The sequence below is a fragment of the Lactuca virosa genome, chromosome 1, assembly GCF_052849685.1.
Source record: "Lactuca virosa cultivar CGN04683 chromosome 1, Lactuca_virosa_CGN04683_v6, whole genome shotgun sequence".
NCBI classification, from domain to species: Eukaryota; Viridiplantae; Streptophyta; class Magnoliopsida; order Asterales; family Asteraceae; genus Lactuca; species Lactuca virosa.
The window spans coordinates 44,376,893-44,402,067 of NC_136426.1; the positions used below are offsets into that span (position 1 = coordinate 44,376,893).

General features: G+C 36.3%; 6 protein-coding genes and 2 non-coding genes across 8 annotated transcripts; 5 read left to right on the forward strand and 3 right to left on the reverse strand.

Annotated features, from left to right (window-relative positions):
- The first annotated feature begins 3,849 nt into the window (after positions 1–3,849).
- Positions 3,850–5,172, forward strand: LOC145118795 (Rieske (2Fe-2S) domain-containing protein). Its single transcript, XM_079054487.1, has 3 exons — positions 3,850–4,370; positions 4,491–4,751; positions 4,832–5,172. Exons 1-3 carry the CDS (start codon positions 3,990–3,992, stop codon positions 5,009–5,011), a joined length of 822 nt encoding a protein of 273 aa, XP_078910613.1. The 5' UTR covers positions 3,850–3,989; the 3' UTR covers positions 5,012–5,172.
- Positions 5,173–5,283: 111 nt separating this feature from the next.
- Positions 5,284–9,059, reverse strand: HSD5 (hydroxysteroid dehydrogenase 5). The gene is made up of 6 exons (XM_079054423.1): positions 8,796–9,059; positions 6,767–6,959; positions 6,563–6,648; positions 6,337–6,468; positions 6,065–6,229; positions 5,284–5,784 (listed from the first exon to the last, which is right to left on the reverse strand). Exons 1-6 carry the CDS (start codon positions 8,988–8,990, stop codon positions 5,470–5,472), a joined length of 1,086 nt encoding a protein of 361 aa, XP_078910549.1. The 5' UTR covers positions 8,991–9,059; the 3' UTR covers positions 5,284–5,469.
- On the forward strand, positions 8,263–8,335 carry TRNAK-UUU (transfer RNA lysine (anticodon UUU)). Its single transcript has one exon. It is a non-coding gene; the product is annotated as a tRNA-Lys (tRNA).
- Positions 8,436–8,508, forward strand: TRNAK-UUU (transfer RNA lysine (anticodon UUU)). Its single transcript has one exon. It is a non-coding gene; the product is annotated as a tRNA-Lys (tRNA).
- Positions 9,060–9,970: 911 nt separating the features above from the next.
- LOC145118983 (putative serine/threonine-protein kinase At1g09600) lies at positions 9,971–13,149 on the forward strand. Its single transcript, XM_079054652.1, has 6 exons — positions 9,971–10,318; positions 10,649–10,988; positions 11,080–11,367; positions 11,448–12,097; positions 12,172–12,490; positions 12,575–13,149. Exons 2-6 carry the CDS (start codon positions 10,656–10,658, stop codon positions 12,719–12,721), a joined length of 1,737 nt encoding a protein of 578 aa, XP_078910778.1. The 5' UTR covers positions 9,971–10,318; positions 10,649–10,655; the 3' UTR covers positions 12,722–13,149.
- Positions 13,150–13,396: 247 nt separating this feature from the next.
- On the reverse strand, positions 13,397–16,615 carry LOC145118887 (electron transporter, putative (DUF179)). The gene is made up of 3 exons (XM_079054572.1): positions 16,235–16,615; positions 14,281–14,417; positions 13,397–14,200 (listed from the first exon to the last, which is right to left on the reverse strand). The coding sequence occupies exons 1-3, from the start codon at positions 16,473–16,475 to the stop codon at positions 13,523–13,525; spliced, it is 1,056 nt and encodes a 351-aa protein (XP_078910698.1). The 5' UTR covers positions 16,476–16,615; the 3' UTR covers positions 13,397–13,522.
- A 1,430-nt stretch (positions 16,616–18,045) lies between these two features.
- Positions 18,046–19,368, forward strand: LOC145113476 (immune-associated nucleotide-binding protein 9-like). The gene is made up of 5 exons (XM_079049560.1): positions 18,046–18,265; positions 18,399–18,673; positions 18,789–18,953; positions 19,051–19,122; positions 19,261–19,368. The coding sequence occupies exons 1-5, from the start codon at positions 18,046–18,048 to the stop codon at positions 19,366–19,368; spliced, it is 840 nt and encodes a 279-aa protein (XP_078905686.1).
- A 1,401-nt stretch (positions 19,369–20,769) lies between these two features.
- Positions 20,770–23,570, reverse strand: LOC145119065 (uncharacterized). Its single transcript, XM_079054726.1, has 11 exons — positions 23,172–23,570; positions 22,829–23,003; positions 22,577–22,735; positions 22,410–22,503; positions 22,210–22,280; positions 22,005–22,056; positions 21,801–21,849; positions 21,597–21,734; positions 21,388–21,507; positions 21,143–21,304; positions 20,770–21,012 (listed from the first exon to the last, which is right to left on the reverse strand). The coding sequence occupies exons 1-11, from the start codon at positions 23,480–23,482 to the stop codon at positions 21,006–21,008; spliced, it is 1,338 nt and encodes a 445-aa protein (XP_078910852.1). The 5' UTR covers positions 23,483–23,570; the 3' UTR covers positions 20,770–21,005.
- Between the last annotated feature and the right edge of the window lie 1,605 nt (positions 23,571–25,175).

A 25,175-nucleotide genomic window follows, 5' to 3' on the forward strand; every position in this document is an offset into this window, starting at 1 on the left:
ACCGGTGATGGGTTCACCATCCTTCATCCTTGCGGTTATCATGGAGGAGATGATTTCATACCTCTCCTGACGCGCGCTCTGATGGTACCTTTCCATCAGATCCAGTTGCATCTCATAGGGGTAGAAATCTTCATAGGATTTTTGAAGTTCAGGAGTCATGGTGGCCATCATGATGCATGCTACTTTAGTAGCATCCTTTTCATGTGCAACAAACTTCGCAAACTCTTCAGGAGTAGCAGTGGCTTCACTCACAACCTTAAGCTCCCTATCGAGGACATATTCTTTGTCCTCATAGCGGGTAATCATTCTGATGTTTCTGATCCACTCATTGAAATTGGATCCATCAAAGATGACCTTACCACACAAGTTTATAAGGGAAAAGGAGCCTGTTGGGTTTGAGCCAGAAGCATTGTTGGAAGACATCTGAAAGGAAAGAAAGACAAGTTTCATTAGATTAGGAATCCTTAATAATTCACCCAAATGAAATATTAAGGCTAGGATCCAACAAACTATTTATAGTTGGAAGAGGGATGCCGTAATCCATACTATAAAATATTTGAAGGTAGGTAAATGACGATTTACCAATTTCCACCATAAGAACGAAATATTTTATTATTAGGTTTTATTGGTTTTTAAACTCCTAGATCTTTTGAGATACATTGAACTTTTCAATGGCATGTTTGAATCTCGATTGTGCCCTCTCAAGTTTGTGACTGGGATGCCGAGGATCACAAACAAGGTGTGAATAACCATACAAATTGACTTGGTACCCTCAACAATATTACCTAATCGATGTGCCGGTTAACCACACACGCTCCACCGATCTATAATAAGGTCAAGTTACCCTTTGCCACTCTTACTAGTCCATGTTAGTGTGCCGGTTAACCACACACGCTCCACTAACGACTTGGTAAGGTACAAAGTGTAATTTTATGGGCTAGCACCAATTTCACATTTTCCTAAAGTAACTAAGATTGGGAATTTATAATGTATAGTTACTTTATAATTCATTATACTTTAACGAGTATTTAAAGTCGTATCCTACCCGTTCGGCTAACGACCCTCCACCGATAAAGGAAGCGGTGGGTGAGAGTGGACACCCATTAAGTCACCATTTTATAGGCAACAACCTTATACCCCCCTTATAGACCGGCTTCGTGAATGAGGCCTACTAACGGTAAGAATGACATATTCTTATACATATCTATATAATAAAATTATAATAATAGTATAAGTGTTGATTTTTAAACCTTTTAAAAATCTAAGGTTTAATTTGGAATTAAAGTATTAAAGTGTAAGACTTTTCAAATTCCAAAACTTGAGGGCAAGATTTGAAACTATTCCAAGTCTCTTCAATTTGTAACTTATGAGTTTTAATGGTTCATAAAAATGAAGACTCTTCATTTTATGAAACCTCTTTAGTTCTTTAATCATAATTAAAAGAAGTGACTCTTGGTTATCCATAACTTGAGGACAAGTTATGGACACCATCATAGCCATTAAGATCATGAATTAAACACACATGGTGGTTACACATAATTCCTATGATCTTCTAAAAACTCATAAGAACACAAATTCATGTCAAGCAATTTCAAGAAATCATATAAACATATACAATACTTGAAAATTGATAAAAGTCATGTAAAATGGGTTAACATAATCATTATCATTTTGAAAAACAGATTTTACAAGTCCAAAACAGATTGGGATAATGATCTTAATCCATTTCCAGCAACAAAACTCGAAAAAACTGCCCAGCACGCTCCTACTCGCCGAGTGCACTATTCTACTCGGCTAGTAGAATGAATTTTTTCATGGACTCGGCGAGTCCTCCCCATGGACTCGGCGAGTCCAGTCGTCAGAATGCAGAATTTTCGATTTTTAAGCAGTTTTGCATCAAGTATACAGAAAACAAACCTGGCTCTGATACCACTGATGGGTTTTGAGCATTCTAACACTTCCTAAGTGTACATGCAACCCTAATAACCTTGAATCTATGTTTTCTCTATATACATGCAAATTTCTTTTTCAAGGTTATTTCCTAACTAACATGGCATGGGGATTACATAAAACATAAAAACTAGTAGAAATACATACCTTGTTGTTGCTTGGGTTCCTTCAAGACTTTGTGAGCCTAGCACCCCAAATGTTGTGCCTCAAATGCTTCACACAACACCACAAGACTTGGAATAACTTGAGATAATACTTCTAGCACTCAAAATCGGTTATGCCCTCTCTAGTAACACTAGGTCCACTAGGTCACCATTTTGCTAGCCATAGGGTTCCTTTTATAGTGTTGTCACAATTAGGGTTTACACATGAATGCCCTTAATTGTCATGACTCTTGATTTCCCATGACCCATGGATTTGTAACTCCCATGGACTATCCATGGAGCTCCATTTGGTTACATCCATAACCCATAAACCATGGATCATTAATCCACCATAAAAGAATTGATGATTGTCATAATCAACCCTATATATTTAATTAGTCTCACTTTGATCACCAAATTAATCCTAGATTAATACTTGATCAATACTAATTAAATAATACTATTATTAATATATTAGAACTTATAATATATTAATAATCATAAGTGCCTTATTCTCTCATTTAGTCTATCCAAGTATTGCAATGCCATACAACCCAAATGGACCATGCCGGGTCGGGTCAAGTACATACCAAATAAAGTTATGGACTTAGACACTATATCCAACAGAAAGAAGCCAAGGGAAGCCGCCAGAGCAGCCTCTGTTTCCTTCGTGATTCACCACCGGAAAATCGACTCCCATCCTCCCTCGTTCTTTCCTGTCGAACAACAACATCCAAACACCCCCTGTCCGACGCTGCTACTGCTACTTTGTTCATTCTTTTTCTTTACTGCCGACGACAAGAAAGGATCCCACGAGGGCTCGCCGAAGAGAAAATATCCCCTCCACCATTTGCTCATCGACTCCACGGCAAAACACCCTCGAAGATCCTTGCTCCCTTTGCTCATCGGAGACGCCGACTACTGCCCCTCGTCGACGTACGCAGCCCCTTCTGCCATTTTTCGGTGCTACTATTTGTTGCTTACCTTCCCCTCGATCTGTGGCTGCCGACGACAAAGTCAAGCCAAAAGGATCGTCGTAAAAACGGGTTCCCTTCCCCCTTGACATAGCTACCATCACAGGTGGCTGGAATGGAGGCAATAGCCTCCTTTCTTTTGTTTTGTTTTTCTGGTGAGTCGAAGAAGAAAAGAGGGAGAAAGGAATCAAGAATTAGCAACAGAAGATGAGGGTGTTTAGGTGGTGATTGTCGCAAAAAAAGGGAAGAGGATGATGGGAGCTGTTTGTCTTCCTTGGTGGCCGAAAAACACCGTTTTCGGTGGGTGGTCTTGCCGGAAATCAAGAAGAAAGAAAGAACCGTGTGTGTGTGTGTGTGAGAGAGAGAGAGAGAGAGAGATAATAGGGTGTGGGCCCATTTTATTATTAATAAAACATTAAATTAAATAGAAAAAAATAGAAAAATTATATTAAGAGGGCAATTTAGTCATTTCAATTTGCGGATGAACCATTTTCACATACAAACTAGTTCAAAAGGATCATGAAGCCAAAAAAAATCATGATTTGAACTAAAACTCCCAAAAAATACATTAGTCATTTCAATTTGCGGATGAACCATTTTCACATACAAACTAGTTCAAAATGATCGTGAAGCAAAAAAAAAATCATGATTTGAACCAAAACTCCCAAAAAATACATGACGGGGGTACATTTGCAATTTTGTCTTTTTTTTTTTTTTTTTTTTTTTTAACCCAAAGTACATAAAATATTGGGTTATCTAGTTTATGTGGCTATGGAACCTGTACGTATGGCAAGGAGACCAGTCCACTCTTTCTTCTCTTTTGGATAATATGCCGATGCAGATCCATTCATCCACTCAATTTCCAGTTTTCCATTCTCCTCCGTCAAACGCCCACTGCCCATAACCGTCGTAACAATCAATTATGGCCGCTACGGCCGCCGCCAAGCTCGCTTCTGGCCTCCTTTCCTCCCCTTACACCCAACACCACCGCCGGAAACTACCACTTTTACCATTGCATCATCAGTATTGCCAACCAGGAAAGCATGTAACTCTGGCCCTCCGGAGAAATGGGATAACGTGCAAGGCAGCGGATGTGTCGTCCTCAGGCGTTTCTGAAGATACAAGGAATTGGATACCGGTGGTGCCAGTATCGGCGCTTCCGAAAGGTGAAAGGAGAGTGATAATACAAAATGGAGAGGAGATTCTCCTGTTGTGGTATAAAGATGAGGTGTTTGCTATCGAGAATAGATCACCTGCCGAGGGTGCGTATAGTGAAGGCTTGATCAATGCTAAGCTCACCCAGGTTTTGCTTTCCCCTAATTTCCCCCAAAATTTCTAGGTCGATTTCGAAATCGATGAATGTACTAGTTTAACAACATCAATTGTTCTTCCATTTGTGAGTGATGTTAAGAATGTTGTGCAGGAGGGGTGCATCGTGTGCCCAGCAACTGATAGCACATTCGATTTGCGAAATGGTTCCATCAAAGACTGGTTTCCAAAGAATCCTGTGTTAAGAGTGCTGACACCCGCTTTAAGTAATTTATTTGTTTATCCAGTAAAAGTTGATGGTGAAAATATCTACATAAGCATGGGAAGATCAGCACCATCGGTTGCATCTGCAGAAATCGTGTTTAGTGGAAAGGCTCAACCTGGTATAACCGCTACTGATGTCAACGTGGATGAGGTAACTAACTTTGTTTCCAACTACCAATTATAGCATTGTACTTCTAAGAACTTTTCCACTATATCTGTTTTGGTGTTCAGGTAAGAATGGTGGTTGATGAAGGGTCTGGAGGATTTGGTTTTACAAATAAAAACGAATTGATAAATGGAAAAGCAGCCATTATCGGGTTCCTGTTGCTTTTGGATTTTGAACTTTTGACTGGTAAAGGGATCCTTAAGGGGACAGGCTTCTTGGATTTTCTTTATTCCAACATCAAGTAAGCATTATTACCGAGCCAGTGTGAAAACAAACTGACAGGTAAACTTGTAAGGTATACATCCGTTTTGTTGTGTTTCCAACAGTTTCACAAAGTTTGTGATTGAGTTATATATGTTGGTTTGAACATAAATATAAGCAATGTACTTTATTTTTATTTTTTTTACCTACAAGCAAGCTATACAAAAAAATAGTTGTTCTTCATGTCATATGTATAAATCACACAAATTGGTTTGCATAAAATACTAATGTCCACGAATAGCTCAATCTACGCTGGAATTAAAATCTCACGCCGCGGCTGCTAAGACTTAGAAACATTGCAGGAGTGAAATCGGTACGACTTATTATGCATTTAAAATCCTTATGCTGAGGTAGAAAATATGATAAGAGAACATTACTTCAAAATCACTACAAACGACCCGACCATGATTATTCAAAACATCATTTACAAACACAAACTGCCCTATTCGTCCAATTGCCTTAGCTGAAGTCGAGGAGACATGTGTTGGGTGGTACGAGGTTCTCCTCCAGTGAGAAGTCGTTTTGGTGGTGATGAAGCTTCTAGAAGAGGTCTCCCCGTACCCATAAAAGACGTTGCCCTTACCCCTTGGTTAGACAAAAGGAACCGAAATGTCCATGTCAATACGTCTGGTGCAAACACCCTGTACAGAAGGAATACATCGTACCAGCTTGGGTATTTAACATTAGCACTCCCCCGCACTGCAGCCGATACAATTAACCTTGCAAACTCTTCCACAGGACTACCCGCAGCTTGCACCTTGCGATCATAACAAACAAACACAAATTGTATACCGATTTCATCCAAATAGACCCTTTCAGACAAAACTGGATTATAGACCGAACAAACTTTCAATGGTAACATCTTTTGCACAGACAAGAGATCATCGGCAAGTCCTTGTGCAATTACTTTCCAATTTTTGGGCGGGACAAAAAGTTGCAGTTTTTATCTGGGGACATTAACCACAATCCTAAGGAAGTTGCTAATAGTCATAAGGGTATCGCTAATATACTATAAGCTAGCATTTTAGGTAACTTACTTCTCGTTCTTCCTTCCATTGCATCTCAGCGCCTTCTTCCAACATGAATTTCCCCCGGGCCATTTCGGCACCAATCCAGCCGTGGGTAGCAATTGTGATTCCGACATCACCGTTCAATTCCAACCTCAAAGTCTCATAGAAGTTCACTAGAGCAGCTTTAGCCGCCTAGTCAAGCAAAAGGTAAGATAACTAGAGTTAAAATGTGGTCCCCGTTCATAAAAATTGAAAAAAAAAAAGGAACATAATCGGTTTGTCAACCGGAATGCACTCACAGAATATATACTCATCCTTGGTAGAGGTAACCAATTCTCAACCGCAGCATTAACGACAATCCGCCCGTGATTCTGGCGGAGGTATGGAAGAGCCACATATGTAGGATAAACATTCCCCCAAAAATTGATATCCTGAAATTTAGCAATAAGTGTATGACGTCCATCAATTAAGAAGTTAGATAATGTTCATTGATCGGAATGTCCCTAAGCCGAGTTTGAGTTATACCAACAATATAGGGAACACCGAAGCATCATTTGCTTCCTCGAAATAGAAAGTATGCCCTAAGCTTGCCGTGTTTACCAGATGATCAACTGCAAACAATAAAAAACAAAATGAAATATTTCTTTTCTCTTTCTATTTAGGATTGTTTATATAAAGTGTTGTATGGATAAATGATGTTTATGCACAAATAATGGAGGAATAGATTACTTCGTCCAAAAACACTGATGGTCTCGTTGACGAATCTCCTACACTCGTCTTCTTTGACAACATCTGCAGCCACTATTAAGACGTGCGGTGCACCCAGTCGTTTAGCATTCTCGCTGATTCCATGCAGTCGGTGATCTCTCCGTGCAACTAATACCAGATTTGCTCTCTTCTTTGCATATTCATACGCGATTTGCTGATAACAATGAAAAACTCAACATATTTGAAACTCACAGTGTGCTTGATTATTGAGTTATTGGTGAGCTATGTTTCTCAATTTAGCCCAAACCAGATACTAGAGGTGTTAAGATTACATATACAGACACCACCAACTTATTATAAAAGTCATTTTCATTTCACTAGGACGCCTCTCATCTTCTACAATAATCTCTTTTTTGTTACTTTATCTGTTCAAGTTAACCTTTTTCTAAAAAATAATTATTTTGTCACATAGATTTCAATTAGTTTTATTTAGCAAAAATCTATTATTATAAACAATTCCATTGGTTGACCCTTTTTCTAAAAAAACCTTTTCCTAAATTAACCAATTCATGCAAATCTATGTATTTGATGAAACCCATAATCTAATTTGTTACATTTAATATATCAAATGCCACAAACAAGCAAAACTAAAAAGATACTATATCCACTCCTTTTTATTGAAAAGATATAAATGATAAAATTATTATATATTTTATACAAATAAATAATAATAATAATACAAATATTATACAAACGCTTACAAACCTAATAAGATAAATTAGCCGGAAAAGTTATAATTATTTGAAGTTAAAATAGAATTAGAGGAGTATAATAAAAAAATTATTGAATGAACGGTAAATTGTATACAAAAGCAATAATAACATTTAGTGAATAGCACATGTTATAAACATGAACCTCCACTATACTCGCATGATGTGCGTCCTATGCACATAAAAACACTATTGTTCAAACACTCATTATTAATCGTTGGAAAACCTGTTGATGAATTTGCAACTACTCACATCAACTCAATTTATGATTATTCGATCTGTTTTACTGGAAAGGATCATCTGCATCATTTGATGACTCCTTATCCCATAATCATCTAAAATCCTACATTCAAACACCCTTTAGGCTTTAACCCACTAACGACTTGTTTGATATGAGTGAATATTACGATTTGCAGAATCAAATAGTCCATATGAACCCACTGTATGTTTTTTTTTAACATCAGAAAGAATATTTTTATGTTTGACTAGAGTTTATTTTTTTCTTCAGCTGACCACTGCTTGAGTTCTATAAAGACTATCATGGTTTCGAATTTATTCTATTTATTTGCTTTTTAACCATGATTTTTATCAACCAATCATGGTTAACTAGAAAAATAATCTTCAGTTTGTTTTTCAGTACCGGTAAAACTCGGTGGTTATTGTGGAAAAAGGAAATGATAGTTGTTAACGCCGGCAATCATGTTCATTTTCGTTTAAGAAACTATAATTGTTTATTGTTTACAAGAAGCCGTTCTAGCTCAGTTGGTAGAGCGCGTGGCTTTTAACCACGTGGTCGTGGGTTCGAGTCCCACGGATGGCGGACTTATATTTTTTGGTCTTTATATGATATTTAGTTTTTTGAGTGTGTGCTTATATGGTTTATGATTTATTACTTAATTAATTTTAAAAAAAGCAAACAGGCCGTTCTAGCTCAGTTGGTAGAGCGCGTGGCTTTTAACCACGTGGTCGTGGGTTCGAGTCCCACGGATGGCGAGTTCTTTTTTTTTTAAAGTTTTTTTGTTGCGTATGTGGTCTATTTATTTACACGACGTCATAATACATTAATACTAACCCATTAATTGAAAAGGGAGGAAGCAAGAAATCTCCATAAATCATTTCCAAGATTGAAATTGAGTTCATATAAATTTATTTCGGCTCCAAATTTCATCCATTGCAATAATATAATATGACTACATATGTTGAATCTTAAACTAGATTTTGAAGAAAACAGCAGTTAATTGTTAAACGAATATATAGGTAGGTAAGAACTGAGAGCATACCTCGCCGATTCCAGAAGAAGCTCCGGTGACGATGACAACTTTGTTATACATATCTTCATGATAAAGAAAAGAATAGTAAAGCCATTCACAGGTGTTGATGAAAGTAAGTGCCGGCCATGAGAAGGCCAGCATCACTAGACTTGCAGGTGGTACAACCCAATTAAGCACAGAATTGATCGTATCCATCATCACCATATGTCACCAACACCAAAACAAACACCTTACAAATTAAGATATGCTTTGCTGAGTGAGAGAGAAATAGAGAAGATCGAGTGGATGGTTGGATAGATAATAAACAATTTCAATGATTATGAAAAATTAAAGCGGCGAGTGACGACGAATCCAGAAGAGAAATGAGCTGCCTGCTGCTGTTGCTACTGGCAGTAAGGTGGTGGTGGTCATGCATGCGAGGAACACGTGTTGCCTTCTCAGGCTGGTGTCGTGACGGAGTGGGATGTTGGATGACGCTACCGGCACTGTCCCCAAGACAGATTATTGTCATGTTATGTTATAAAAACCAAAAGCATCTTACGACAAATTTGATAATTTTAGAAAGACTTATTTTTCCACCAACCTTTTTAATAAAAATTCCGAGTTCATTCTCTATGTAAAATACTTTATAAAAATCTTCATCTATTTTGTCATTAATTTCCTAAAGACATGTCATATTTTTAAAAGAAATATTTCTTGACGATAATAAATAAAAATATTCTAGAATATTTATATTAACCTTAATTAATTAGTCAACATAATAAACATTTGAAGTTCAAGTATAATTAATAGAGTAAAATGATTGTTTAATAAATTTGTTAGGCACAAAACCAAAAAAAACTCTAAGCAGAAGGAATATTTTTGAGAATACAAGGACTAAAATAACAAAAGTTTAGAATTAAAGGACTAACTCTGTAAATCTAACAGGTATTTAAACTAGAAGTACTTTTGTTCCCGCCATAAAAACCGTTCCTCACAAATACAATCTATCTGCAAAAGAAAATCTTTGGTTGAGCTGATTTCAAGGGTTTCAATTCTGCTGTTTAACAATGGCCTTAATTTCGGAACCTAGTTTTCCATGTTTTTCTGTAAGTAATTAAACTATTATCCAGTTTTATTTAACTAACATGTATGCTCTTAATTTCTTTATATCATAATGGATGGGTATCCAATAATGCTGTTGTATTTGTTTATAAGTTTTCCATTTTTGGCTTTTCAGAAAAATGCTTTCGTCAAATCTGTTATAAAATTCAGATACGAAGCAAAATCCAGCAAGGGAAAAGCTTTTGGAACCCCCAAATCACCTTCTGGGTTATCTCACAGAAACGACCAGAAATCCAATCATCAGATTTCACATACAAATTATTCATATACATATTTATATGATTTAATTTGTGTGGATCTGATGCAAGATTTCTGGTTTGTGTTCTGAACATATCTTCCCTTCCGTTATTAATTTCTTTTTTTTTGTTGATTGTAATCAATCAATCTGTTTTCATCCCTGGTAGCACTGATCTGAATCATTCAAAATGGTATGTTGTTAACTATTACACCAAAAAACTTGAAAATTTCGGTATAATCTTTCAGTTTCTTGAGATTTTTTGTTGAAAAACATATAGAAAAGAAAACCCACGTTTCCTTTGGGGTAAGAAAAAAAAGCCTGGAATTGTAAATTCTGGGAAAGTGGGAAGCTCAAAAAGCTTCTTGCATTTTGTTTTCCCCAAAAGAGCTTCATGAAAGCTGTAAGAAAACACAAAGGTCTAATCCTGGAAGTTTTCCACACTTGGGTTGTTGAAAATTGATTCTCAATCGAGATAAACCCTTGTATCTATTTTTTTTTTTTTTTTTTTTTAAAAAAAAAGGAGCAAAATGGGTGGGATATGCTCAAAATCAAGCTGCGGAAGGGATAGAAATGATTGTGAAGAAGAGGAAAGCAAATATTCTGATGTACAGGTGGCTGCACCTTCAAAGAGACAGGGTGTTTCACAACATGGTAAAAATGAGACAAAAGATTGCCATAAACAATCACTATCTGAAAGGGTACTTGGTTCAAAAAGAATGCAAAAGATTAAAAGCATAGTAGGTGGCACTCAAGGTGCACAAAAATCAGCCCAATGGCCCTCATGGCTAACCTCAGTTGCTCCAGAAGCCGTACACGGATGGACCCCACGCAGTGCTGACTCATATGAGATGCTAAACAAAGTTAGTACTCATTTTATTTACTCATATTTCATGCTTCATGCTTCATGCTAAACAAGCTTAGTAACAGAATATGATAATTTTTTGAATACAGATTGGTCAAGGCACATATAGTAGTGTTTACAAAGCACGTGATTTGCAAAATGATAGAATCGTTGCTATAAAGAAAGTACGTTTTGTTAATATGGATCCAGAAAGTGTCCGTTTTATGGCCAGGGAGATTAGTATCCTGCGTAGGTTAGACCACCCGAATGTCATGAAGCTTCAAGCTTTGGTTACTTCAAAGTTTTCAGGGAGTTTGTATCTTGTTTTTGATTATATGGAGCATGATCTTGCTGGGCTTTTAACATCTGCAAGAGTCAAAAAGTTCACAGAGCCACAGGTTTCTTGATTTCTTCATATTCTATAATCAAAATCTTTCATATTCTTCTATAATGAAAATCTTTGTATTTACGTGTATAGATTAAATGTTATATGCAACAACTTCTTCGTGGAATGGAGCACTGCCATAATCGTGGTGTTTTGCATCGAGATTTAAAGGGTTCAAATATTTTACTTGACAACAATGGAATTCTCAAGATTGGAGATTTTGGTTTGGCTGCAAGATTTGAGCCTGGTCAAAAAGAACCGTTGACTAGCCGTGTTGTAACTTTATGGTATAGAGCTCCTGAACTTTTATTCGGTTCCACATCATATGGTGTCTCCATTGATATGTGGAGTGCAGGCTGCATCCTTGCAGAGCTTTATACAGGAAGGCCTATCATGCCAGGAAGAACAGAGGTTGAACAAATACATAAGATCTTCAAGCTTTGTGGTTCACCTTCAGACGAATATTGGATGAAATCAAGATTACCTCATGCGACTAGTTTTAAACCTAAACATCCTTACGATCGTAGAGTTTCTGAGATATTTCAACAGCATATGCCTCCTTCTGCTTTGGCTCTTTTGGATACCCTCCTTGCAATCGATCCAGAAGAACGTGGTACTGCAACTTCCGCACTCGCTAGTGAGTTCTTCACGACGAGCCCTCTTCCTTGTGATCCATCGGAATTACCGGAATACCCTCCGAGCAAAGAATTTGATGCCAGGTATCGAGCAGAGGAAGCTAGAAGGTAAATATCTGACCTAAAACGACATGGATTTGTCCGATTTCTGTTGTATACGAACCTAATTTTGGATTTTTCAGGCGGAAAGCTGAAGCGATGAAAGGACATGTGCCTGAATCTGTTAGGGTTGGTGTTGTCGAATGGAAAGCACAATCTAAAGCACAGGTGGCGATGAATGCGAGAAACTTCAATGCTCAAGGGGAGAATCGAAACGTGAAGAAAGGATTCTCGTATTCCAACTCGGAGATCCATCAAAGTGCAGTTGCGGGATATTCTAAGAATATAAACGACGATGCTTGTACAAGTTTAAGGATGGGGCCTTTACGGATTGATCCTGCTATGAAGCGACCGATGTCTAACACCCATCAAGCAGCAGATCCCATGAAGCTTGATAACCCTGTAATTTTGCTTTACCATGTTTACTTGTTTTTGCAGTGTATTATGTGAAGAAGAGCATTTGATCAGATTATGAGTTGTTTTCAGGGGCAAGGAAAGAGTGTAAACAGAGAGTATTCTGGACCGTTGATGCCAGGTGGAAGGACGGAGGACATGCTGAAAGAACACGAAAGACATGTTCAAGCTGCAGTCCGAAGAGCACGAGCAGACAAGAACAAAAGTAGAATGGCATGATGGAATTTTACTTTCATGGGAGTCAAATGATGATATGTTTGAACGTGAAGGAGTGCGGCTGTTGTGAAACATAAGGCAAAATAGAACGAAGATACAAAGGGGTGAAGCTGCGGGTTTCATGGTGGAATCGGTGGTGATGTATGTTGTTGTTGTGTGGCTGGAAGGAATTATTCAGGCTTAAAACAATAAATAAGTAAAGCATACCATTGTAAAAAACACAAGTTGAAATGTTTGAAATAGAGATTCAGTCGCTTTCTGGTTTACATAATAATGATTCCTCTCCTCGTGTTATAGCAACATGTTGATGGTGATTGCAACGTAAGAAGTAAGAACCACTTGTTATGAACATGACGCACCTTACACTATGTTTAAGGTATATTGAACTGCGACTCATATCAACTGAATAAAAGTTACAAATCTTTGTCCTACCCAACCAGGTGGGAGTTGAACAGGTTAAGTAGCGCTACATAGCAATATATTTTGTCATTTTAACCAAAACAAGCAACATACTTTTGTATCCATAATAGCAACCAACTTACATTTTTCTACCAATTCAGACAACATGCAACTTAGAAACCTTAAAATGCCAACATGGCATGGGTTTAATCCCTATTTACCCAAGTATAATATTGCAAGTTAAATGCACAAAACATGATTATAAGTTATAACTACAAGTAGAGCATAAAAAGGTTCATATAAAAGTTTAAGGAAAAAGTTTTCTACATTGACCCATTCTGTACAATTCGAGACTACACATACAATAGTTCCTTTCATTTTATTTCAACTCACAATACATTCCAATTAAAAATCCTGCTTTGGCTTGCGGCTAAGCTCCGAGTAACTTCCTCCCATAAGCTGCAAAATCTCCTCCCACAACCCATCAGAAGAAGAAGACAAAGAAGAACTCTGGGTCCCACCAAATATCAAATTGGAACTACATGCCGCCACATGCCATAAACCCGCATCAATCTCTTCCTTCAACTGATCAATTTGCCACCCCGCATACCCAACAAAAAATCTAAAATCTTGTGGCTTTAGCACCCCGGATTTCACCAAACCCGAAGCTTCATCCAAACTGTTTCGAGAACCAAAGGATAAATTCGGAATAACTTCTTCAAAATCAAGAACGGTTTTTTTGGGCCCGGATCTCAACAGGAATATGCTGGCTTCAAGGGGCCCACCGAAATGCAACAAACAGTCGGAAAATGTTGTTGCTAAATGGAGATTTGTGGGTTTCATGTTTTTGATCTTTTTGTGGAGCGGGCGGTTTATGATTACGCCAAACGGGCCTTCTTGTGGGTGGCGGGTCCCAGATCCAAGTAGGAAGACAACGGATCTTTCAAATGTTTGAACCCCATCGAGCTTTTCTGTTGCCACAAGGACACAGCCGGTTTCTGGGGCGCTTAGGGGGTGGGCCCATTTTGACCCTAGACTTTTAGACTCATGAACTACCCCTTCATCTTGTTTGTTAAGCATTGACTGCATAGTAAAAAGTCAATTCTAGTGTTTTGTGTTGATATTTTAGGTAAGGAAAATGGAGTGTGATTTGGAAATGTTACCTGCTGATTGAGGTAGAGGACTGCTCTAAATTCTCTCCAGTCTGTGGCTTTATAATGGGATTTTGGATTGCTTTCAGGCTCAGTGGGATTGTTTCCTTTCAGGCCCTCTCCTTCTGGAATAGAATGATCCCCATTGCCTGGATTTATGTATATATAATATAACACTTACAAATGAATACATATGTGAATGTATGTATACATTTAGGTATTATGTGTATGTATGTGAGTAGAAGGTATATATACATATGTGTGTATGTATATAGGTTCATAGATGCATATGTGTGTTTGTAACTTTGTATACATAATATATATAAACAAAGAAGGTATGTATGTATGCAGCAACTACAAGACGAAAATTTAAAGTATGTTGCTATATTGTGTAGACAATCATACATTGCCTAAAAATGGACCAAAACTATAATTTGTTACTACTGTGTGTAATAAATATATTAACCAGATTAAAAATTGGTTGGTAATACTATTCTTATTATGTGTATTCAATCCTTACAATAACAGTACATAAAAACCAGACTTTTCCCCATTAAACTATCACCAAAACTTTTGATTAAATTATTAAATTGACTTTTTTTGGTTGACTATATTTGCATTTTTATTTGACTCACAGCCTTGCTAGTTGAATATAACGGGTTAATTAAGAATTAGATAATAGTTTGAAAAAAAAAAAGAGAGGGCATACCTAACACTAAAGGCAAATTGCACAGAAAAGAAATGTATTTCAGTCAAATTGTTGTGTAAGTTATAAGTTTATAATCAGATAAGGGACCCACCAAATCCTAATCAGTTAAAACAGAAATTGACTTATTGGTAACTGAGTGTTGATTTGGTAACCAGGTCCATTATAAAAGAGGTCCAATATCAAAATCAAGTGGGGTCAACTAGATTTTATGCAACTTTATCAACTGAGCTATAGATCACAATTTGATATAATTATCTAGATAATACCTTAGTAAAAGTTTCCATAGTTGGAAAAGTCAATGTGTGAAATGATGGATAACAGATTTGAGTAAAGAAGACGGATTAAAAGGAAGAAAAAAAAAGGTGGAAGGGAGAGGATGCAGATGAATTTATAGAAACATAGGGAATGGTAAGGAATTTGTTTGCTTACTGGTGAAAGAGGAAGATATATAGAAGTCCAACTTTTTGTTCACATTCATGAACTTTCGATAATCTGTTAGTTTTATTATTTGAATTATCTATTTGGATCATCTGTCAAAACTTGTTTAGAATTGAGATTTTCAGATAATGCCTTTTAGGTTATGATTGTTTTAAAAGTCAAACTTGCAGCATATTACTTTGGTTTTATGTGTTCATTTAACTGTTTGCGAATGTGTTCTCTTCATTAATGCATCCTCCGTCTTTTGTCCACACAAATGGACTCATGCAGATCAAATTTCAGTTACAGTCTGCAACTTAAATGATCACACTATGGATAGATTCATCCAAGAAGTATATTCATCAAGTAAAAAATTAGGTGACATTCAGCCACATCCAAAAACTTTGATTATTTTAATCTTATAATTGTCTGTGTTTAACGTATTTTACATTGTGATTGAAAATGACTCGTAGTACAGATAATCTAGACAACTTTATCCTTCTTAAGGTTATTAGACAATTCAAAACAACCTCCATAAAAGGGAAATGCATCAATATTAGTGGAAATCAACAAAAACTCTGAAAAACTAAGAACTCAAACATGTTCAATTTGTTACCATAAGCTAGGTCGTTTCTGGTTATGTTATAAATGCACTATCTTTCATGTAGTTTTAATCATCAGAAACCAATTTAATTAGAAAACAGCTACATATTTTATAAAAAAATGGGTAATCCCAAAAACATATTTTACAAAACAAGCGGTATTCAGAAGAAGATGAAAGACAACACATCAACAAATTAGAAAACCCTAAATTATTGAAGAAAAAAAATATAAACGCACCTGCAGAAGATGATGAATCAGAGTTATTCTGCGAATTCTTCTTTCCCATAGCTCGCACGACGAAGGATTGATGAGAAGAAACAGTTCCTCTTGGTACCCTGATCTCGCATACCTTTCCAACATCGAAAGAAGCCATCTTTCTTGATTTCCATGACGAAATAGGTTTATCGCACAAGTGATTAGTCTTCGATATATAAGGGCATCGAGCTGCAGTTTTGATCTGTACGGCGCACAGATCCATCAAGATCCTCCTCTCTAGCTTTTTCTTGATAATTACGATCGGTAAGATTGGGATTTTTATAAGTTGAATTGGAGAGTTTTTTAGTTTGATTTCGCAGAAATCATGGTAATGTCAGATGAGGTCATCGTAAAAGGATGATAAAGGAGGACCGAGTGAGGAATTCAGTGGTAATTAATGCGGATGTGCGAGATAGAGAGTAACGAAGATGAAAGGGAAATGGAGAGGAACGTGTGTGTGTGTGTGTGTGAGAGAGAGAGAGAGAATATGCCAAGATATAAACCGTTTTTTTATTGGTAAAGAGTCTAAAACGACTGGGGCTACTTCCATTTTAATCCATCCATTATCTATTGCAAAATATTAAGAAAATCATTAACCACACTATCGTTTTGACATTTTTTTTTTGTTTTAACCATCTAACTAATACTTTTCTGATTTATTCCTTTGGACTTTGATTTTTATTTCTTCCTAAAAAACCATTCTAACCGAATTTCATAGGTTTTCCAGGTCAGAGTGATGATATGGTTTTCTTCAATAAAAAACTTGAATTATGTGGCATTATAATCAAAAGTTGTGGCCAATTTCATTTAAAAAAAATTAGATGTCCAGCCTAGCTACTTCATTTATCGAATGTCATGTATTTTTTTAAATGAATGTCATGTCTCTTTTTATTATTATGATGTCTTTTATTTTAATTGTTAACGAATGAAATTTTTGTATGATAATATTTGTATTTAGATCGACTATGGTGGGTATTTCTAAGTGGTGCCAATGTGGTGTTGAGGTGGCCGAAATTTTGGATGGTGGAGTGAGACCATGCCACGTAGCCTAACTAGGACATAAAAGAAAATTATGAAAGGATAATTACGAATAACAATTAATAAGCCTAACTGATCTCTTAACATATCTTGTGAGACGTGTATGTATCCTAAATTAATGATAAAACCGGTACTTTTCTTCTCTCTTCAAGCATGTTTTGTGTTTATTAAATTTTTTATTCTTCATTAACAGCAAACCCTAGAGATCTTTCGCTTTCAGGTATTTGTTTTGTACTTTTTGCATGATTTATTCTAGCGCTTTGAATTGCCTTCAAAATGTTCAGCGCTTTAATGATATTTTTTGCAATCAAATCACAATACTAATGACTATTGTTGCTCTAGGCTAGTACATCAACCTTGTTCACATTGTTACTATATGGCAAATAATTGTAATTTTAACAGTTATATAGGCATGCGCCTTTATTCTATTTCAGTAGAGAAAGGGATTGAGGAAGAGTACACATGACACTTTCTCGATTCTAGTTGTCATGTACATATTTATTAAGCTTAATGCAGTATATGATCGGGAATCATGCTATTATAGGCAAATGTAAATTAAGTTATGTATTTGATAATTTCTCTCTCACCAAGTACACGCTTATGGAACAATTGGTACTAGTTTGTTGTGTTGTGCATCTGATATACGTGTAAAAGACAATTTATCTTATGGTGGCATTGATATACACTTTTCTCATCACAATCATGCCACTTAAACTGATTTGGAATTTGTTTATGATAGATTTTCAAATTGTATGATGGGGGGATATCCATTTGAGGAAGATTGTGAGTTTATATGGCCTCACACTCTTGTTTTGGTTGGAAAGACTGGAAATGGGAAAAGTGCTACTGGGAATAGCATCCTTGGAATGCAGATGTTCAAATCAAAGCGCAGTTCATCTGCTGTAACAACTACTTCTGAATCGAAAACAATTGCATTGGAAGATGGCCAAACTCTTAATGTGATTGACACTCCTGGTATATACATTGACTAAGCCACAAAAGTATACTACTTATGACAAGTCTAGTATTAATTTGCAACTACTTTGATGATATTCTTTTTAGTGTTATATTGTTTGTTTATAGACTGTTAACACTGACACTCTGGCAGGATTGTTCAACTCTTTTTTTTATATTGATTTTGTTGGGAAGGAGATTCTCAAGTGCATCAGTATGGCTACGGATGGTATTGATGCCTTTCTTGTTGTCATCTCAGTTCGTTGTCGCTTTGCAGAAGATGAAAAAACTGCTATAAGTAGATTGCTCACTTTGTTTGGAAGAAAATTTTACGATTACATGATAATAGTTTTCACTGGTGGGGATGAACTTGAAGATGATGATGAGAGCTTAGAAGAGTTTTTACGTGACTCTCCCAAAGCATTACAGGTAATGTAGTCACATAGCCCAACAAATTTTATAGCATTGCCTCATTGCTTGTGTATATATTAATATAAATTCCTATGTTTGTCTTTGCTTAATCAACAATTGTTTATTATTTCAGGAAACCCTTAACTTGTGTGGGAATCGGTGTGTTCTCTTTGACAACAAGACAAAAGATCCAACTAAGAAATCAAATCAAGTGCAAAAGCTGCTTTCTCTTGTAAACACGGTTTCAAAAAATAATGGAGGAAAGCCATATACCAACGAGATGTTTACTGAACTGAAGGTGAAACTTATTATTATTAATTTATTGCAAATCTACACTTGACCTGTAATTATGACACCACGTTGCAGTCATCACACCAACAATATTTGTTTTACAGAAATGTACCCAGGAACGTGATGAGCAGCAGATATCAATGTTCTATGAGCAATTTAAGCGAATATATGAAATGGTATTCTAACACAGTGCATTATTTAAAATTTTATTAGATTTACATATGTATCAAATGACATATGCTAAATATCATAGCATGTTTTGAAATGTTTGTGGTAGAATTCAAAATAGTCATGACTACTTTGTAAAAAAAAAGATTAAGCATGATGGCGGTCAACAGGTTGAGTCAAAGCTGAAGGAGACAACTATGAGGGTTGAACAAGTATTGGCAGAAGAGCAGACTGCTCGGTTGAAGGCTGTATAGAATACTACAACTGCTCAAAAGAACTTAGAAAAAATGTTACAGAAGGTGAGCAACTATTGACTGAAGAACGGATGTTATGATATGTTTGTGGTTAATTAGTCCAAGTAGTCCATACCTACTCTTAAAAATGAAAATGATTATGTACATGTATCTGAGATGTTATTGGTTGACAGGTTGACTCAGAAATCAAGGAGAAAACTTCGAAGCTTGAACAACTATTGACTGAAGAACGGATTGCTCGGCTGAAGTCTGAAGAGAATGCTAGAATTGCTCAAAAGAAATCAGATGAGGAGATTCAGAAGGTCAAACTTATTATATTGTTCATTAGTTGTTATTTCAGATTTACACTTGACATATCATTACAAGACCTTGTAATATTAACAATGTTACACAATTTAAGTATGAGAGACTTATTATTAAATAAGATTAGGCATGTGATGTTATTGGTTGACAGGTTGAATCAACGTTCAAGGAGACAACTTTGAAGCTTGAGCAACTATATGAAAAAATGTTGACAGAAGTTCTTGATTCGACTTGAGTGAGAAGTTTGCGAATGGTGTCTCCATGGTCACATCTCTAGCTTTAGCCATCCATTATCCAACCATTGCAGCTGCTCCTCGCATGCTCATCAATGGTTACATGAATGCTTTGTCCATTGCTGTTGCAACTAATTACTCTTCTGGTGGTGGTGCTCCGGTGGAAGAGATGAAGGAAGTGCCAAAAGTGGAGTCCGATGATGACATGGGCTTTGGTCTGTTCGATTAGATGATTGATGTTTGGGAGTTCAGACTTTATGGTTTTTAGACAAGTTTCTGTGTTTGTTTTGGTTGAGTAAGATTGTGTGTTGTTTATGCTTTTTCAGTAATCGTACTTGAATGTTGGGTTTTTTTTTACCCTTTTATCTTGATAACATTTTTCATTAAAAAAATAATAAATAAATAAGAACACACACTACACTTATTATTTCTCTTGACGCTTGGTATACAACATCTACTAAATGAAGCCTTCTATTTATAGTAGAGGCTTGGTGTTAACGACATCATTGCTTCATATATGTGGCATAGTCCTTTCCATTTAGACTACATGCGTTCAACAGGGTATGCTAAATATCATGAGCAGTTTGTAAACCGGGGTTACGAACATCGCTTCTTCACTGAATAAGAATAATATATAGCTCGTTGATAATATCTTAAGTCCTTAAAAACACAATTATAAGGATTAAATTAAGTTGATTGCACTCTACCTAAAGCAAGGACATGTAAAAAGAATGCAACTATTGGTTGAGGATCATGTTACTTCAAGTGATCTTATTTGGAAGAGCAATAAACAAACATGTCAGACAGTTACTCACCTCAAGGCTCAACATCTCATTTCGACCCATTTACTAGTTCATGTCGATACTTATGAAGTATTTGTTGAAGGCATTTAGTAAAAATACAATTTTAGTTGAATATAACAATTAATTACTAAACTATGTGTGTGTTTAATCCAAAATTTTATCTTTTAAGTCAAGTAACAAACTCATCCAAAATTTCTATATTTCAAGTCCATCCATTAACAATAATCTTGATCTCACGATTGACACAATCGATCCCCCCGTCAGCTACAAAACAAACATTTCCATTTTCCAAAGATCACTAGGCCCTGAAAATGACCACAAACAGATCCAATTTTAACTTGGTAAAAGAAGCTTCTAATCATACTTTTACTTTAAAATAAGGCCATAAACTAGAAAACAACAGGGTAAGAGTTAGTTGATCATAAACAAACCTACCTTAACCTTACTGGAGTTTCTAATTCACAAGCGCTCAGTGAAGCTGCGAAAAGATGATCACGCCTCTTCTCAATGAAATTCTGCCTTAACTCTTCAAATCTCCCTTCTGTAATTGCTTCTCTAATAACCCCAAAGAAGGACAAATAGTGATGTGTATTATGTCTGCAAGAACAACAACAAAAAAAAAGTTGAAAAAATATATTGGGAATAACAAAAGTAATAAATTGAAAGGATATGTTTTTTACATTTCAAGAAGAATATGAGCCAACATCTCATGGACATTAAGCAAATGATTGATGTATGCTTTGGTATGGTTCTGGCATGTGTAGCAAATGCACCCATCAACAATCCGTGATGCATCTTTCCTGCCCCATAATAATAAGTTATTATTAATGTTTTTCTATCATATAATAACTAATTACTTATAAATGATACATGTCAAGTAATAATATACCTATAAATGGTTGCTTTTAGATTTATCTTTGTGCCATCACTAGCCATAGCACTTAGCCCAGGGTCAGACACATGTTTACACTTTCCATCAAGCGGGAAGACAAGCGCAAATCCTCCAAGGGTAAGATGGTAAATATACCTGTTCAAACACTTGTATCAGCTTACAGTCAACAAAAGGTCAAAGCAGTTATTGAAACCTACTTACGTGGAGTCAAAGAGGTCAATGCCTGCAGCAATACCCTGCAATACCTCCTCTGCATTCATGGAAGAAAGATTCTTTGGTTAATAAAAGAACAAAATGTCAGCTATATTACTTTCATGCTTCATGAATAATAAAAAAATTTATAAGATATGTAGACAATTAAAATGAAACATAAACTAAAAGCTTCAAATGTAGTAAAAATAATACCTGGAAGTCCAAGGCCACAAACATGTCGAGGCTTTTCTTTTGGTAACAAGTCCTGAAAACAACCATTACAACTCTCTTGACATCAATATTTACATAAAACTAGTATTAAAAATGCAAAGTGTTAATTAATACATTTTCCATATAATTACATGGAATTCTTTAAATGTAAGTGTTTCTGATAACAGCTAGACTATAGTAATAGTACCGTAACAGCATGTAAAAGTGTAGCCCGTTCATCAACACTATCTCCAAGCCCAAAACCGCCAATATAGAAACCTGGAATGCCACATAAAAATGATTACTTTAATTAGAATTTTCTTTTACAAAATGGAATCTATAGTTTTTATTCAATATCTTGAGGATTTAGCATGCTTTCACTTTAAATAACTTAAGAACATAGCATACCGGATACGTTTCTCTTAGCTACCTCCTGAGCACAACGTTGGCGTTCTTCAATACTGCATCCTCCAACAATGGATCCAAAAAGAGCTCCATCTGTCTACATTCCACTAATTATTACAAGAAAATTTGCAAGGAATAATGGTGTTCATATGAAAAGTAAGATGGATTACTGATTTTAGAGAAATGCAATCATCAAGCCATTTGATAGTTCGGTCAACAGAAGCTTTATTCCTCTTTGTTGTAACTGAAGCATGTACTTCATCAGCTAAACTGACCCACAAGTCTGGTTTCATTGAAGAGATCATCTTCATGTACTCCACAGGTTTCACCTGAAAAGATACAAAGCATTATGAGTATAATGGTAAAGGAATAGAAGACTGGGTATAGATGATATGAATTCAAGGGAGGTGTTAGGGAATTGCCAGGAAACGCCCACATGGAGTCTCAAATGATGCTCCATTCTTATTACTACTATTACATTCTGGAAGAGATAGAATGGAATCCCTTGGAACAGCAACAAATCCATATTCATGCAAACCAAGAAGCTGATGCACTCCTCCAATAGCTGATATTGTCTTCGAATTAGGACCCTCCATACTGCAAGATAGAACAAATGACAGGGGGTGGTCAAAGAGAACAATGTATTCCTATCAAATTGATTATTTAACCCCTCAATTTTACAATTTCACAATCCATGAAACATATCCAGATCCAACAGATATTAAAAACCTACTTTTGGGGAATGAAAAGTTACGGATTACTTACAAGTGCATGGGGCTAAACTGAAGGAGACGAGAATCGGGATTTGGAAGGGATGAAAGGTGGTCAGGGGATATGAAAGCAGGTAAGCCTTTGCGAGTTGTGAGGAGAAGAGCTGGTGTCTCTATCTCTATCTCTTTCTCCGGTGGTCCTCCTTGCGCAAAGCTACTGCTGGTACTGCTTAATTGGAGAAGGCCCACCCTTGCCCGCCCGCCTTTGCTCCACGCCTTCACCGCAAACTTCATCTTCTGAGTCTCTCGTATGCTCTCTTGCAGTATGCCGTCGAGGATGCGTTCTCGCCGTTCCGCCTGTGGCATCGATTTTTTAGTCTGTCGCCGCCGCCTGCAAAACTTTAGAATTTTGGCGGAAGGTTTTGGGTTTAGCAACCAAAGTCGAGGCAAAAACACATTTTTTAACTTAGGGATAATGATTTAACGGATAATGGTCCCGTTTACCTCTTAAAAATTCAGATATGGCTTGTTTGGTATCCTCTTATAAAATACATCTCTTATAAAATACATCTGAATTTGATAAATACCTCTTAAAATTTCAGACTTCAATAGGCATCTGAAAAAGAAAAAGACGCGTGTTGCCCTCCCTAGGTCTCGCTCTTTCTTTTTCTCTCACGCCTCCAGTTTTCTTGATCGACGCACACAGCCACACCTGCGTCCGATCTACTGAAAGCTTTGTTCCCTCTCCGCCATCGCAATCACCGGCCTCCTCTCCGTCTCTACCTCCGTCGCCGACATCTTCTCCGCCCCAACTCCGATTGCTGCACCATAACGACACCGACTCCACCCCCGACGACTTATGCAGGTAATGTCTTCGGCCTCCCTCTTTCTCTTGCTATGTAATCAGATGTGCTATGTCGATTAGGGCTTGAAATTTCGAGTTTTTTTTCCCCTGAAAAGTACGATTTCACAGAATGGTCGTTGTTCTTTTTTTTTTTTTTTTCTGAAATCACAGTTGGAATCATATGTGTTGTTTCTGTTTACTGTATATGTTGAAATCAGATGGTTTATGTTAATTAAGCTAGGTGTTCATCAAGAAACCCAAGGAGAGCTCTAAATTATATCACTAGAGGGATTGCTTATTTGATGTTAAAATTCATGTAAAGATACTTTTTGATTAAATCCAAGAATCTATCTTCCATCAATATGTTCTTCAGACCCTTTTAGGGCCTCTATTGATGGAGAATTTTGAAAGGAGATATATAAGTTTTAAAAGTTCTACAAAAGGAGTAGAAGAAGATAAGAAGGAAAAGGTTATTGATGTGAAAAATCTGAATAAAATGAGTTGTGAGAAGGTAGTATCTGTGAGAAGGTAGTATCTGTGAGAAGGTATCTGCTTGGACAATGAAAGAGTTGATTAACGTTTTTCTTCACTTTCTAATGCACTTAAGGAAAATGAAGATGATGTGGGACAAAAAGAACAAAAGGATGGGATAATTACATAGGAAGCTATTATGTTGGTTATGCCATATTTGAGGCACAAGTATTTATTCACATCGACTTTAGTTTGGATTCTATGTATACAAGTAGTATTTGTAACGATCAAATATATGAAGTTGGACCTTATTTGATTTGTATTTGTGTTAAATTTTGATTTATGTTTAATTTGAGTTGTGTATGGCGTTTATATTTTTCCTTGTCATTATTCAAGAGGTTGATTCGATTATTTTATAAACAGAAACTTTGAACTTAGCAAAAACTTATACAGAAGGGTAAAATGGTCATTTCATAATTCAGCACAACAGTTCAGAGGTTCCAACCAAACAACATATTAAAAATTCAGATCTTAAAAATTCAGACCCTCTTAGAAATTCAGACATCTTAAAAATTCAGATCTTAAAAATTCAGACCGTGCCAAACAGCCCCTTAGGAGGGTAATAACGTTTTCTGTTTGTTCATTTTAGGTCTCTAACATATTTTTTGTGCGTATTACACCATTAAGGTTATTATAACCGTTTACAAATAGTCCTTTTAACATGAAGAAACCGGTAAAAAGGAT

Coding starts and splice junctions, on each gene's coding strand:
- LOC145118795 (XM_079054487.1), top strand. CDS start 3,990: ATGGCCGCTACGGCCGCCGCCAAGCTCGCTTCTGGCCTCCTTTCCTCC. Junction 4,371..4,490: donor TCAATGCTAAGCTCACCCAG/GTTTTGCTTTCC, acceptor AATGTTGTGCAG/GAGGGGTGCATCGTGTGCCC. Junction 4,752..4,831: donor CTGATGTCAACGTGGATGAG/GTAACTAACTTT, acceptor TTTGGTGTTCAG/GTAAGAATGGTGGTTGATGA.
- HSD5 (XM_079054423.1), bottom strand. CDS start 8,990: ATGGTGATGATGGATACGATCAATTCTGTGCTTAATTGGGTTGTACCA. Junction 6,960..8,795: donor CTTCTTCTGGAATCGGCGAG/GTATGCTCTCAG, acceptor CATTGTTATCAG/CAAATCGCGTATGAATATGC. Junction 6,469..6,562: donor CGGTGTTCCCTATATTGTTG/GTATAACTCAAA, acceptor GCTAAATTTCAG/GATATCAATTTTTGGGGGAA.
- LOC145118983 (XM_079054652.1), top strand. CDS start 10,656: ATGGGTGGGATATGCTCAAAATCAAGCTGCGGAAGGGATAGAAATGAT. Junction 10,989..11,079: donor CATATGAGATGCTAAACAAA/GTTAGTACTCAT, acceptor TTTTGAATACAG/ATTGGTCAAGGCACATATAG. Junction 11,368..11,447: donor AAAAGTTCACAGAGCCACAG/GTTTCTTGATTT, acceptor TTACGTGTATAG/ATTAAATGTTATATGCAACA.
- LOC145118887 (XM_079054572.1), bottom strand. CDS start 16,475: ATGGATCTGTGCGCCGTACAGATCAAAACTGCAGCTCGATGCCCTTAT. Junction 14,418..16,234: donor TGATTCATCATCTTCTGCAG/GTGCGTTTATAT, acceptor ACATAAATCCAG/GCAATGGGGATCATTCTATT. Junction 14,201..14,280: donor TCCTCTACCTCAATCAGCAG/GTAACATTTCCA, acceptor TTTACTATGCAG/TCAATGCTTAACAAACAAGA.
- LOC145113476 (XM_079049560.1), top strand. CDS start 18,046: ATGGGGGGATATCCATTTGAGGAAGATTGTGAGTTTATATGGCCTCAC. Junction 18,954..19,050: donor AGATGTTTACTGAACTGAAG/GTGAAACTTATT, acceptor TTTGTTTTACAG/AAATGTACCCAGGAACGTGA. Junction 19,123..19,260: donor TTAAGCGAATATATGAAATG/GTATTCTAACAC, acceptor GTAAAAAAAAAG/ATTAAGCATGATGGCGGTCA.
- LOC145119065 (XM_079054726.1), bottom strand. CDS start 23,482: ATGCCACAGGCGGAACGGCGAGAACGCATCCTCGACGGCATACTGCAA. Junction 22,504..22,576: donor ATTGCATTTCTCTAAAATCA/GTAATCCATCTT, acceptor AGTGGAATGTAG/ACAGATGGAGCTCTTTTTGG. Junction 22,281..22,409: donor AGCTAAGAGAAACGTATCCG/GTATGCTATGTT, acceptor GTGGCATTCCAG/GTTTCTATATTGGCGGTTTT.